General features: G+C 46.0%; 1 protein-coding gene across 1 annotated transcript; it reads left to right on the top strand.

Moving 5' to 3' along the window:
• Nucleotides 1–4028: 4028 nt before the first annotated feature.
• Nucleotides 4029–5488, top strand: LOC109743563 (uncharacterized). Its single transcript, XM_020302663.4, has 2 exons — nucleotides 4029–4734; nucleotides 4963–5488. The coding sequence occupies exons 1-2, from the start codon at nucleotides 4152–4154 to the stop codon at nucleotides 5040–5042; spliced, it is 663 nt and encodes a 220-aa protein (XP_020158252.1). The 5' UTR covers nucleotides 4029–4151; the 3' UTR covers nucleotides 5043–5488.
• Nucleotides 5489–15087: the final 9599 nt, after the last annotated feature.

The raw sequence follows: 15087 nt of genomic DNA, 5'->3' as shown, positions 1-15087 counted from the left end.
ATAAATAAATTTTGCAATCCCTCCCAACCGTAACTTACTCCAGCGCCGCTTCAGATTCTGTTTTTTTTATGTTGTGCACTTGTGCTATGTGGTTTTGTGAAAATTTGAGATCTTATGTGAATCTTGTGCACTTGTGCTATGTTTTATGTATACGTGTTGAGAGTATCCAATGGATATCCATACCCGATGGATATCATCGGGTTTGGATATGGACACTGTTTTTCGCCCATAGAATTTTTCATGGACGGGCACATAATGTCTTCATGGGTTTGGATATGGATTTGATATTGTTCAACCCGGGTCGAACCCGATCCATTGCCATCACTACTTTCTAGCCTAGGCAAAAGTTCACCCGGGCTGCCTGGGGTGCTATTTGCAAAAGGGAAGGACTTATATGTAACTTCTGTTTCATTAAGGGCTCTTTATGCAATGTTGTGCCGTGGTAACAGTTTTGGAGTGAAAGATAGAGTCTCTGCGATACGGAACCCATCTTGGCACTTGGAAGAAGAGATCATTTACTATTATAAGGCTATATATTGCTAACCACAGAGTTGATTGGGTCAGGCATCCATCAGAGACCAAGTGCCTAATTTGACATTGTTGTAGTCGCTCTAACATAGTTTGCCACATGCATTCTGACATGATTACCGCCCTATCATTTCTTTCCCATAATCCTAGCTTTTTTTTGTCTCAAAAAAAATATATAGTATGTAAACTCTAGAATATTCCACCATTATTCGAGGCGCTATCAATCAAGAAAACAATGATCAAGAACATAATCTATTAGCAAGTAGACCTACCGTTGTGGGACACTTGTGTAACCTCAATTATCAAGTGCCGGTAGGCCCAACGGCCGCCAGCTTATTATACACACCTTACAGCTTGCCCAATGACATGGCTCAATTAACTTAACATTGTTTTGAGTTGGCTCAGTTAACATTGTTTTTAGTTGGCTCAATTAACATATTGACATTAGGTTAGCTAGCTAGCTAGTAGTTGCAACTTGCCAACGGAAGTATGTTCGCCAGTAACTTGACGCGAAAGGCTAACCAGAATGTTCCTTGCGCAACAAATCAAATCCTTGACAAGCCCACACTAACCCTGGAATTAATCATACGTGCCGAGTAGAACTGAAGATAGACAGAATTGGCCAAGACAACGCGCTTAATTTCTTGTCATTTGGCAAATAAAGATACTATAAATCTGTTCACATTTGCTAGTACCACATGAAGATGAGTGCCAGCCTACAGATTACCACGACTGATTCTGTAGCAGCGAATTACGGTGACCGAAAACAAATGAACGGAATTCGTTGTTTGTGCGTTGTGCTTGGACAATTTACTACTAGTACAAATCAAGCACGTAGCCCCATAGCAATATCCACATCGCTACTACTTTCGTCCGGATTTATTAGGCCATATTTGGTCTGCAAAATATGAGTGATGTGTCAAAATTTATATTCTTGGATTCGTATTTAAGGAAGGTTTCAATGATACCATTTTCCTATTTAGTATATAAGGTCAAATTTTGGCTGAAAATGTGGAGATGCCTAATAAACCCGAACGGAGCGAGTACAAGCCTACAATGCTACATAGTAGCCGTTAGCTTACCTGGAACCGCCGACCAGCTTGAAAAACTTTGAATTTCAAATCGGGTGGACGCTCCTACTTTACACAAACATGATTGAGTTAAATTAAGCACTAGTTAACACAGACGCAGTGCCCAAGAAAGCAAGCAATGAGCAAAAAAGGGCTTTCGCTAAAGGAGGCTCCTCCAAGCACCTGAGTTGGATTCATGCTGTCCTGTTTTGAGCAGCTCGCAAAGCCTTTTCTCCGCTCCATTTCGCCCTCCAAACTTTACAGTGCAGCCCGAGCCAAATTTGCCGACTTGACAGGGAGCATCAAGAAAAGCCATTAGACCGCCGCACCGCCGTGTGTGAATGAATGATGCTGCTGCACTGCACTGGACTTGTTTAAGCAAGACGTGCCTGTCAGTAGCAAATCTAGCCAGGGTTGCAGCCCTAAACAGCGCCCCATGCGAGGCACGAGATCATGACTAATTCTGATTATTGCTTGGAGCCATTGATTTGGCCAGCGGTGCCACCTTGCAGGTCGCCTTCCTTCCAAACTCAGACTTGGAAGTGTTCTTACTTTCAGACCTAGCTAACCTGTCCAGTAGGTTGCTTACAATTATTCTTCTAGAACCCTCTGTATGGAACGCTTGATGTGCTTGAACAGAACGCACGGAGTTTTTTATATGAAAACTGAAACCAAGAATTAAGAATTTTGAAAAAAAAATCCACATGTACACGTGAATTTAGTCAGAATTTATTTATCTATTTTTTGCGGGAAAACTTTCGATCTATTCATCAACTATCACGTAGTATACAGAACATCGAAAGTAAGAAATTACATTCAGGTCCGTAGACCACCTAGCAATAACTACAAACAATAAAGCAAGCTGAAGGCGCCGCTGTCATCGCCCCGCCCTCATCGGAACCGGGCAAACCTTATTGTAGAGACAGTCAGAAAGTCATCGTGCAAAGACCCCACATGACCGGGGCACTAGAATAGCAACCGCTGCCGACGAAGAGAAGCATAGATTCAAAGGATCCAACATGTAAACAGGCGAACGAAGAGGAACAACGGCAAGTGGATCCATCGCAGACAAACAGCGACCGAATCCCGCGAGATCCCCCGGAGAAAAACCTCCACATGCCCTCCGACGATGCTAGAAGCACCGCCATGACGGGGGTTAGGCGGGAAGAACCTTATTCCATCTTCAGTGAGCTACTGCCACCTCCATATATTGGCTGTTGAGGTGATGTGCAAACTCGGAGTCTCTATATTGGCTGCATCCGTATCATGAGACCCACTTATCAATGAGACGTCATTTTTCTCCAATCTCCATGTCATCCCTATGTGAGGTGGGAGATCACGTGAAATTTTCTCGGCGCCACACAATTGTCATGTGGAGTGCGCTCCAAAATTTTGCCCCAAGACCCAAAGTATGGGGCCTCGCCAAAATATGGTTTAGCACACAACTACCAATAAAAGATCTCAGACGAGTATAAATTAGTGGTGCGAACAGTTTTCAGAGGGTTCCTTCAAAGGCGATTAGAAGGCGTTGGCTTCTCCTTTCCTTCAACCTTTGGTGCCACCGCGGGTTCCCCAAGCCGCCATCGGCCGCTATGGCAGCAGGAGGATGGGGGAACCCTGGATATGAGCGTTTGGATTTGTGGTGGAGGTAGGATAGTAGTAGGTTTTTTGTTCAACTGACAGCGGTGAGACGATGGCGACGTTGTCAGCCTGGAATAAATTCTCCCTACTTCGTCTTTGTACTGGTGGTGCTTTGTATTGTCAGAAGGCGTGCGAAGGAAGTTGTCCTCACAGATGTGGTGCTCGGTGGATGGCGGCGCTTCATCGTCGAGATAGTCTTATGGGCTCCGATCCACCTCGAATACGTCCGATGGACGTAATCGACGGAGCTCCGGCGTATATTCTTGTCGTCTCCTCGGAACGGCAAGGTTAAGGCCTCTCGCTAGGCGTACACAATAGGAATTCTGGTGTCAAATGCTTCAGATCGATTCGAAGGTTCAATGATGAAGCCGTGACTCCGGGACGCTGGTCTCTCGGAGCACGTGCACGACGAGTGCCTGACTGTCATCGACAAGTTTCACCAACAACGACACATCATCAGCTCGTTCTGATGGCGGTAGAGGTCGTTCGATGGTGTAGGGATCTCGATGCAATTTTCATTATGTTTGGGATGCTTTGTGGATTCTGTAGAACCTTTATAATTGATTCAAGTCATTTCCGTAAAAAATAAAAGCTGCCGATAGAAAAGATATTTACAGCGTGGATACGGCGAGTGACTAGACCGGACACATGACACGTCCACATGTGACATGTGCATCCCCCATGGCACACACGGCCAAGACGCATACCACGATACAGCCACACAAGCGGGCCCCACATGGCAACAACCCATGCCCCCCGTATTAACGCAGCTGTACTTATAGGCCCACACTCCCTCTCTCCCACCCACAACCATCCAGCAAAGCAACCGAGAGAGCGGAAGACGCGGAGCTACCGCGTGAGAAGAGCGAGCGAGCGAGCAGCCAAGCCAGCTCAACGACCGCCGCGGCGACGATGTGGAGCACCGACTCCGACCTCGACGAGTCCGCGTCGACGACGACGGCGGCCGCCTCCTCCTTGTCCTCCTCATCATGCTCCCTGCAGCCGCAGACGCCGCCTCCGCCTCGCTGCCGACGCAGCCGTAACCGCCGCCGCGCCCAGCGCCGGGTCAAGAACTGCCCGGAGGCGGAGGTAGAGGAGTCTGAGGCGGAGGCGGAGGAGGTGTGGTGCGGCGCGCAGTGGGAGGCGGCGTGGCCGCGCAGGGCGCGGCCGGTGGTGCTCGCCGGGGAGGACGCGGCCCCGGACCGCGCCGGAGCGGGCGCCGGGGATTCCGGCGTGGGCCGTGCCAGGAGCCTGACGGACGACGACCTGGAGGAGCTCAAGGGGTGCGTGGATCTGGGGTTCGGGTTCAGCTACAACGAGATCCCCGAGCTGTGCGGCACGCTGCCCGCGCTCGAGCTCTGCTACTCCATGAGCCAGCGGTTCTTGGACGAGCACCAGGCGCCGTCCAAGGTCGAAGATTTGGCTCCGGAGCCGCCGGCGGTCGTGCCTCCTTCGCCGGTCCAGCCCATCCCCAACTGGAAGATTTCCTGCCCTGGTAAGCTCAAATTGCTCGACCTATGTTCGTTGGATCTTGCCCTCCGATGTGAAAAAATAAGTCTGTTCGTTCAACATCGATTCATGATTCATCTAAACTCTCTAGAATGACCAGTTCATGATTGGAACAATTTAAGCACGGTTGATTTCCGCTTCATGCTTGGGTTAGATTGGGTTGCTATTGAGCATTTGAACTCAAGTGTTGTTCTCTCTTGATGTGTTGCTGCAGGGGACAGCCCAGACGAGGTGAAGGCGAGGCTCAAGTACTGGGCGCAGGCGGTGGCGTGCACCGTCAAGCTGTGCAGCTGATCAACCGCACCGTCAATCAACCAATCCTGCGGACGCAGGAAGACGAAGCCAACTCATACTCGCAAGGCGGCAACCCAATTCATCAGGCGACCTATGTGCACGAGCGCACGCCATCTGCCCGAATCGCATGGAAATCACATTACATTGGATCAATTCATCGCCATCAACACGACAAGCAGAACGAAGGGTGCACGCATCATATTGTAGACTTGGGATCGCGCCTCGACGACGATAGGAAGCGATGAAGCGAGCGAGGAGGATGTCACTGGGCATTTCTAATGCTGCACTCACACGTTATGATTTATGAATCGCTGAATTTCCGTTCAGAAGAAGCGGTACTATGAATTCTTGATCGGCAGCTGTAGCTAATTCATTCATGTAAACAGACAACGTATAATGTATTCTCAACCAATTCATTTTGGAAATAATAATTGATCTCGTGCTGAGCTGTGCCTTTGTATGTTTTCTTTTGTGTCTCTTCTCGGGCATCCTGCCGTGTGCCAGCTACGTTGCTTGGTTAGGTGGGAAGCGGACGAAATCAACTGACCAAATCAACCGCGAGGTGTTAAAATAACATTTATGCGTTCACCACTCTGTTCCTAATCATCACGCGATTGTTTTATTTAAATGTGGAAGAGCCGAAGATCGCTCGGGTTCTGACCTGAGATCTGGCGGATGCAACTTGCGAAGTTGTGCTGTGCTGTGGCTAGTTGGCTGGTCAGAAAACATATGTGCATCTGGAAAATTCTGCAGCTAGATTCCTACTACTACGACTAGTCTGTTCAGATCTTTGCAGGGTATTTTGTCCGTTTGTTCAGACTTCAAGATGGCTCGACAAGTACGATTTGAACACTTCTTACTAGGTTCCAGCATATTCCAGAGTATTCGCTAGCCGTGCACCATAGAAAGGTTTTTCTTTCGGTACGTTCGGGAGTTAAGCATGGCAACCCGAACGGGTTTAGATGGTAAGTTTAGTGTGCGCGAGATTAGAGAAACATGGTAATTTTTTGACAAAAAAACAAAAAAGAACGAAGTTGCCATCCCCTATGAACTAAAGTTGCCACGTAAAAACGTTCGGGACGAAATGCTCAAAATCCGAACGTTCGGGAGTTATTGGATTCCTTTTCTTTTCTTCCGAAAAGGGGTTACTCCCGACCCTCTGCATGATGCATATAGCCATTTGTTAAATAAAAAAGATATCAGGATGTCAAAATTATGTCATGTACCAAAACAAATCTAAACATTGCCTGAAATTTAAATCGCATAGTTTGTACAACCAAATAGAAATCACATATTTACAAACCAAATAAAATTTAAATTGCCACAAATACATTGAAAAGAAAAAGATTCGATACATCCATTGGTTGGCGAGGTGAATCCATGTAATCCTCATCAACCGATGGACATATGAGGTTGTTGAAAAAGAACTCATCCCCACTATTCATTGTACCTTGCGAGTGAAATGCCGAACACCTTGTGGGCGTGGTGGAGAAGCCTGCCGGTGAAGAGCCCCGTGCCTCTCCCCGTACAGGCAGCAGGGATGTCGAAGTGGGGGCAGCCGTGGACTAAGGCCGGCGGCGGCGGAGGCGAGGGGGTGGCGTCGCCATGGAGGTGCTACGACGGCGGCGGCGAAAAGATGTCACCAACGTCGGCAAGAGCGGCCATCGGGTGCAGCGTGGAGTTGGGAGAAGTATGTGGGTGTGGGCGACAACTTGTATAGTGTCCAACCGGCCAGAAGTGGTCGGTGGCGGCGAGCGCGGGGTGGCTGGGTGTCGTGGCTATGGATGGGGAAGGGGGAGAATGGATGATCTGCCACCGACGAACGGGCGTGGGGGAGGACAAGAACGAGTGTCTCGCAAGTCAACGCCAATGCAAACCTGGCCCAAATTTTGGCCCAAATGGGTCACGACCGGACAAAAAAGAATGAACATGCGTCCGTCTGCGTCCGCGTTGGGCCACTGTTTCTGTTCGCTCGACCTAAAACGGACGCGGCCGGTCAAATGCGTCGACACGTTGAAGTTGCCCTAAGGGCATCTCCAACGTGGACCCTCAAAAAGCCCACATCCGTCAGGAAGGAAATATGCCCTAGAGGCAATAATAAAGTATTATTTATTTCCTTGTATCATGATAAATGTTTATTATTCATGCTAGAATTGTATTAACCGGAAACATAATACATGTGTGAATATATAGACAAACAGAGTGTCACTAGTATGCCTCTACTTGACTAGCTCGTTAATCAAAGATGGTTATGTTTCCTAGCCATAGACATAAGTTGTCATTTGATTAACGAGATCACCTCATTAGGAGAATGACGTGATTGACTTGACCCATTCCGTTAGCTTAGCACTCGATCGTTTAGTATGTTGCTATTGCTTTCTTCATGACTTATACATGTTCCTATGACTATGAGATTATGCAACTCCCGTTTACCGGAGGAACACTTTGTGTGCTACCAAACGTCACAACGTAAATGGGTGATTATAAAGGTGCTCTACAGGTGTCTCCAAAGGTACTTGTTGGGTTGGCGTATTTTGAGATTAGGATTTGTCACTCCAATTGTCGGAGAGGTATCTCTGGGCCCACTCGGTAATGCACATCACTATAAGCCTTGCAAGCATTGTGACTAATGAGTTAGTTGCGGGATGATGTGTTACGGAACGAGTAAAGAGACTTGCCGGTAACGAGATTGAACTAGGTATCGAGATACCGACGATCAAATCTCGGGCAAGTAACATACCGGTGACAAAGGGAACAACGTATGTTGTTATGCGGTCTGACCGATAAAGATCTTCGTAGAATATGTGGGAGCCAATATGGGCATCCAGGTCCCGCTATTGGTTATTGACCGGAGACGTGTCTCGGTCATGTCTACATAGTTCTCGAACCCGTAGGGTCCGCACGCTTAACGTTACGATGACAGTTTTATTGAGTTTTGATGTACCGAAGGAGTTCGGAGTCCCGGATGAGATCGGGGATATGACGAGGAGTCTCGAAATGGTCGAGACGTAAAGATCGATATATTGGACGACTATATTCGGACTTCGGAAAGGTTCCGAGTGATTCGGGTATTTTTCGGAGTACCGGAGAGTTATGGGAATTCGTATTGGGCCTTAATGGGCCATACGGGAAAGGAGAGAAAGGCATCAAAAGGTGGCCGCACCCCTCCCCATGGTCTGGTCCGAATTGGACTAGGGAAGGGGGGGGGGGGGCGCACCCTTCCTTCTTTCTCCTTCCCCCTTCCCTTCTCCTACTCCCACAAGGAAAGGAGGAGTCCTACTCCCGGTGGGAGTAGGACTCCCCCCTATGGCGCGCCTCTCCCCTTGGCCGGCTGCCTCCCCCTTGCTTCTTTATATACGGGGCAGGGGGGCACCCCAGAGACACAACAATTGATCCTTGAGATCTCTTAGCCGTGTGCGATGCCCTCCTCCACCATATTACACCTCGATAATACCGTTGCGGAGCTTAGGCGAAGCCCTGCGTCGGTGGAACATCATCATCGTCACCACGCCGTCGTGCTGACGAAACTCTCCCTCAACACTCGGCTGGATCGGAGTTCGAGGGACGTCATCGAGTTGAACGTGTGTAGAACTCGAAGGTGCCGTACGTTCGGTACTTGATCGGTCGGATCGTGAAGACGTACGACTACATCAACCGCGTTGTGATAACGCTTCCGCTGTCAGTCTACGAGGGTACGTGGACAACACTCTCCCCTCTCGTTGCTATGCATCACCATGATCTTGTGTGTGCGCAGGAATTTTTTTGAAATTACTACGTTCCCCAACAGTGGCATCCGAGCCTGGTTTTATGCGTTGATGCTATGCACGAGTAGAACACAAGTGAGTTGTGGGCGATATAAGTCATACTGCTTACCACCATGTCATACTTTGGTTCAGCGGTATTGTGAGATGAAGCGGCCCGGACCGACATTACGCGTACGCTTACGCGAGACTGGTTTCACCGTTGCGAGCACTCGTTGCTTAAAGGTGACCGGCGGGTGTCTGTCTCTCTCACTTTAGTTGGACCGAGTGTGGCTACGCCCGGTCCTTGCGAAGGTTAAAACAGCACCAACTTGACAAACTATCGTTGTGGTTTTGATGCGTAGGTAAGAACGGTTCTTGCTAAGCCCGTAGCAGCCACGTAAAATATGCATCAACAAAGTAGAGGACGTCTAACTTGTTTTTGCAGGGCATGTTGTGATGTGATATGGTCAAGACATGATGTGATATAATGTGTTGTATGAGATGATCATGTTTTGTAACCGAGTTATCGGCAACTGGCAGGAGCCATATGGTTGTCGCTTTATTGTATGAGACGCAATCGCCATGTAATAGTTTTACTTTATCACTAAGCGGTAGCGATAGTCGTAAAAGCAATAAGTTGGCGAGACGACAACGATGCTACGATGGAGATCAAGGTGTCGCACCAGTGACGATGGTGATCATGACGGTGCTTCGGAGATGGAGATCACAAGCACGGTGCTTCGGAGATGGAGATCACAAGTACAAGACGATGATGGCCATATCATATCACTTATATTGATTGCATGTGATGTTAATCCTTTATGCATCTTATCTTGCTTTGTTTGACGGTAGCATTATAAGATGATCCTTCACTAAATTATCAAAGTATAAGTGTTCTCCCTGAGTATGCACCGTTGCGAAAGTTCTTCGTGCTGAGACACCACGTGATGATCGGGTGTGATAGGCTCTACGTTCAAATACAACGGGTGCAAAACAGTTGCACACGCGGAATACCCAGGTTAAACTTGACGAGCCTAGCATATAACAGATATGGCCTCGGAACACGGAGACCGAAAGGTCGAGCGTGAATCATATAGTAGATATGATCAACATAGTGATGTTCACCATTGAAACTACTCCATCTCACGTGATGATCGGACATGGTTTAGTTGATATGGATCACGTGATCACTTAGAGGATTAGAGGGATGTCTATCTAAGTGGGAGTTCTTAAGTAATATGATTAATTGAACTTGAATTTATCATGAACTTAGTACCTGATAGTATTTTGCTTGTCTATGTTAATTGTAGATAGATGGCCCGTGCTGTTGTTCCGTTGAATTTTAATGCGTTTCTTGAGAAAGCAAAGTTGAAAGATGATGGTAGCAATTACACGGACTGGGTCCGTAACTTGAGGATTATCCTCATTGCTGCACAGAAGAATTACGTCCTGGAAGCACCGCTGGGTGCCAGGCCTGCTGCAGGAGCAACACCAGATGTTATGAACGTCTGGCAGAGCAAAGCTGATGACTACTCGATAGTTCAGTGTGCCATGCTTTACGGCTTAGAACCGGGTCTTCAACGACGTTTTGAATGTCATGGAGCATATGAGATGTTCCAGGAGTTGAAGTTAATATTTCAAGCAAATGCCCGAATTGAGAGATATGAAGTCTCCAATAAGTTCTTCAGCTGCAAGATGGAAGAGAATAGTTCTGTCAGTGAGCATATACTCAAAATGTCTGGGTATAACAATCACTTAATTCAACTGGGAGTTAATCTTCCGGATGATAGCGTTATTGACAGAATTCTTCAATCACTGCCACCAAGCTACAAGAGCTTCGTGATGAACTATAATATGCAAGGGATGAGTAAGACAATTCCCGAGCTCTTCGCAATGCTAAAGGCTGCGGAGGTAGAAATCAAAAAGGAGCATCAAGTGTTGATGGTCAATAAGACCACCAGTTTCAAGAAAAAGGGTAAAGGGAAGAAGAAAGGGAACTTCAAGAAGAACAGCAAACAAGTTGCTGCTCAGGAGAAGAAACCCAAGTCTGGACCTAAGCCTGAAACTGAGTGCTTCTACTGCAAGCAAACTGGTCACTGGAAGCGGAACTGCCCAAAGTATTTGGCGGATAAGAAGGATGGCAAGGTGAACAAAGGTATATGTGATATACATGTTATTGATGTGTACCTTACTAATGCTCGCAGTAGCACCTGGGTATTTGATACTGGTTCTGTTGCTAATATTTGCAACTCGAAACAGGGGCTACGGATTAAGCGAAGATTGGCTAAGGACGAGGTGACGATGCGCGTGGGAAATGGTTCCAAAGTCGATGTGATCGCGGTCGGCACGCTACCTCTACATCTACCTTCGGGATTAGTTTTAGACCTAAATAATTGTTATTTGGTGCCAGCGTTGAGCATGAACATTATATCTGGATCTTGTTTGATGCGAGACGGTTATTCATTTAAATCAGAGAATAATGGTTGTTCTATTTATATGAGTAATATCTTTTATGGTCATGCACCCTTGAAGAGTGGTTTATTTTTGTTGAATCTCGATAGTAATGATACACATATTCATAATATTGAAACCAAAAGATGCAGAGTTGATAATGATAGTGCAACTTATTTGTGGCACTGCCGTTTAGGTCATATCGGTGTAAAGCGCATGAAGAAACTCCATACTGATGGACTTTTGGAACCACTTGATTATGAATCACTTGGTACTTGCGAACCGTGCCTCATGGGCAAGATGACTAAAACACCGTTCTCCGGAACTATGGAGAGAGCAACAGATTTGTTGGAAATCATACATACAGATGTATGTGGTCCGATGAATGTTGAGGCTCGTGGCGGATATCGTTATTTTCTCACCTTCACAGATCATTTAAGCAGATATGGGTATATCTACTTAATGAAACATAAGTCTGAAACATTTGAAAAGTTCAAAGAATTTCAGAGTGAAGTTGAAAATCATCGTAACAAGAAAATAAAGTTTCTACAATCAGATCGTGGAGGAGAATATTTGAGTTACGAGTTTGGTCTACATTTGAAACAATGCGGAATAGTTTCGCAACTCATGCCACCCGGAACACCACAGCGTAATGGTGTGTCCGAACGTCGTAATCGCACTTTACTAGATATGGTGCGATCTATGAGGTCTCTTACTGATTTACCACTATCGTTTTGGGGTTATGCTTTAGAGACGGCTGCATTCACGTTAAATAGGGCACCATCAAAATCCGTTGAGACGACGCCTTATGAACTCTGGTTTGGCAAGAAACCAAAGTTGTCGTTTCTTAAAGTTTGGGGTTGCGATGCTTATGTGAAGAAACTTCAACCTGATAAGCTCGAACCCAAATCGGAGAAATGTGTCTTCATAGGATACCCAAAGGAGACTGTTGGGTATACCTTCTATCACAGATCCGAAGGCAAAACTTTTGTTGCTAAATTCGGAAATTTTCTAGAGAAGGAGTTTCTCTCGAAAGAAGTGAGTGGGAGGAAAGTAGAACTTGATGAGGTAACTATACCTGCTCCCTTATTGGAAAGTAGTTCATCACAGAAACCAGTTTCTGAGACACCTACACCAATTAGCGAGGAAGTTAATGATGATGATCATGAAACTTCAGATCAAGTTATTAATGAACCTCGTAGATCAACCAGAGTAAGATCCGCACCATAGTGGTACGGTAATCCTGTTCTGGAAGTTATGTTACTAGACCATGACGAACCTACGAACTATGAAGAAGCGATGGTGAGCCCAGATTCCGCAAAATGGCTTGAGGCCATGAAATCTGAGATGGGATCCATGTATGAGAACAAAGTATGGACTTTGGTTGACTTGCCCAATGATCGGCAAGCCATTGAAAATAAATGGATCTTCAAGAAGAAGACTGACGCTGATGGTAATGTTACTGTCTATAAAGCTCGACTTGTTGCGAAAGGTTTTCGACAAGTTCAAGGGATTGACTACGATGAGACCTTCTCACCCGTAGCGATGCTTAAGTCTGTCCGAATCATGTTAGCAATTGCCGCATTTTATGATTATGAAATTTGGCAAATGGATGTCAAAACTGCATTCCTGAATGGATTTCTGGAAGAAGAGTTGTATATGATGCAACCAGAAGGTTTTGTCGATCCAAAGGGAGCTAACAAAGTGTGCAAGCTCCAGCGATCCATTTATGGACTGGTGCAAGCCTCTCGGAGTTGGAATAAACGCTTTGATAGTGTGATCAAAGCATTTGATTTTATACAGACTTTTGGAGAAGCCTGTATTTACAAGAAAGTGAGTGGGAGCTCTGTAGCATTTCTGATATTATATGTGGATGACATATTACTGATTGGAAATGATATAGAATTTCTGGATAGCATAAAGGGATACTTGAATAAGAGTTTTTCAATGAAAGACCTCGGTGAAGCTGCGTATATATTGGGCATCAAGATCTATAGAGATAGATCAAGACGCTTAATTGGACTTTCACAAAGCACATACCTTGACAAAGTTTTGAAGAAGTTCAAAATGGATCAAGCAAAGAAAGGATTCTTGCCTATGTTGCAAGGTGTGAAGTTGAGTAAGACTCAATGCCCGACCACTGCAGAAGATAGAGAGAAGATGAAAGATGTCCCCTATGCTTCAGCCATAGACTCTATCATGTATGCAATGCTGTGTACCAGACCTGATGTATGCCTTGCTTTAAGTCTAGCAGGAAAGTACCAAAGTAATCCAGGAGTGGATCACTGGACAGCGGTCAAGAACATCCTGAAATACCTGAAAAGGACTAAGGATATGTTTCTCGTATATGGAGGTGACAAAGAGCTCATCGTAAATGGTTACGTTGATGCAAGCTTTGACACTGATCCGGACGATTCTAAACCGCAAACCGGATACGTATTTACATTGAACGGCGGAGCTGTCAGTTGGTGCAGTTCTAAACAAAGCGTCGTGGCGGGATCTACATGTGAAGCGGAGTACATAGCTGCTTCGGAAGCAGCAAATGAAGGAGTCTGGATGAAGGAGTTCATATCCGATCTGGGTGTCATACCTAGTGCATCGGGTCCTATGAAAATCTTTTGTGACAATACTGGTGCAATTGCCTTGGCAAAGGAATCCAGATTTCACAAGAGAACCAAGCACATCAAAAGACGCTTCAATTCCATCCGGGATTTAGTCCAGGTGGGAGACATAGAAATTTGCAAGATACATACGGATCTGAATGTTGCAGACCCGTTGACTAAGCCTCTTCCACGAGCAAAACAGGATCAGCACCAAGGCTCCATGGGTGTAAGAATCATTACTGTGTAATCTAGATTATTGACTCTAGTGCAAGTGGGAGACTGAAGGAAATATGCCCTAGAGGCAATAATAAAATATTATTTATTTCCTTGTATCATGATAAATGTTTATTATTCATGCTAGAATTGTATTAACCGGAAACATAATACATGTGTGAATATATAGACAAACAGAGTGTCACTAGTATGCCTCTACTTGACTAGCTCGTTAATCAAAGATGGTTATGTTTCCTAGCCATAGACATAAGTTGTCATTTGATTAACGAGATCACCTCATTAGGAGAATGACGTGATTGACTTGACCCATTCCGTTAGCTTAGCACTCGATCGTTTAGTATGTTGCTATTGCTTTCTTCATGACTTATACATGTTCCTATGACTATGAGATTATGCAACTCCCGTTTACCGGAGGAACACTTTGTGTGCTACCAAACGTCACAACGTAAATGGGTGATTATAAAGGTGCTCTACAGGTGTCTCCAAAGGTACTTGTTGGGTTGGCGTATTTTGAGATTAGGATTTGTCACTCCAATTGTCGGAGAGGTATCTCTGGGCCCACTCGGTAATGCACATCACTATAAGCCTTGCAAGCACTGTGACTAATGAGTTAGTTGCGGGATGATGTGTTACGGAACGAGTAAAGAGACTTGCCGGTAACGAGATTGAACTAGGTATCGAGATACCGACGATCAAATCTCGGGCAAGTAACATACCGGTGACAAAGGGAACAACGTATGTTGTTATGCGGTCTGACCGATAAAGATCTTCGTAGAATATGTGGGAGCCAATATGGGCATCCAGGTCCCGCTATTGGTTATTGACCGGAGACGTGTCTCGGTCATGTCTACATAGTTCTCGAACCCGTAGGGTCCGCACGCTTAACGTTACGATGACAGTTTTATTGAGTTTTGATGTACCGAAGGAGTTCGGAGTCCCGGATGAGATCGGGGATATGACGAGGAGTCTCGAAATGGTCGAGACGTAAAGATCGATATATTGGACGACTATATT

The sequence above is a fragment of the Aegilops tauschii genome, chromosome 4, assembly GCF_002575655.3.
Source record: "Aegilops tauschii subsp. strangulata cultivar AL8/78 chromosome 4, Aet v6.0, whole genome shotgun sequence".
Classification (NCBI taxonomy): domain Eukaryota; kingdom Viridiplantae; phylum Streptophyta; class Magnoliopsida; order Poales; family Poaceae; genus Aegilops; species Aegilops tauschii.
This window is presented reverse-complemented; position numbering and strand designations above follow the sequence as displayed.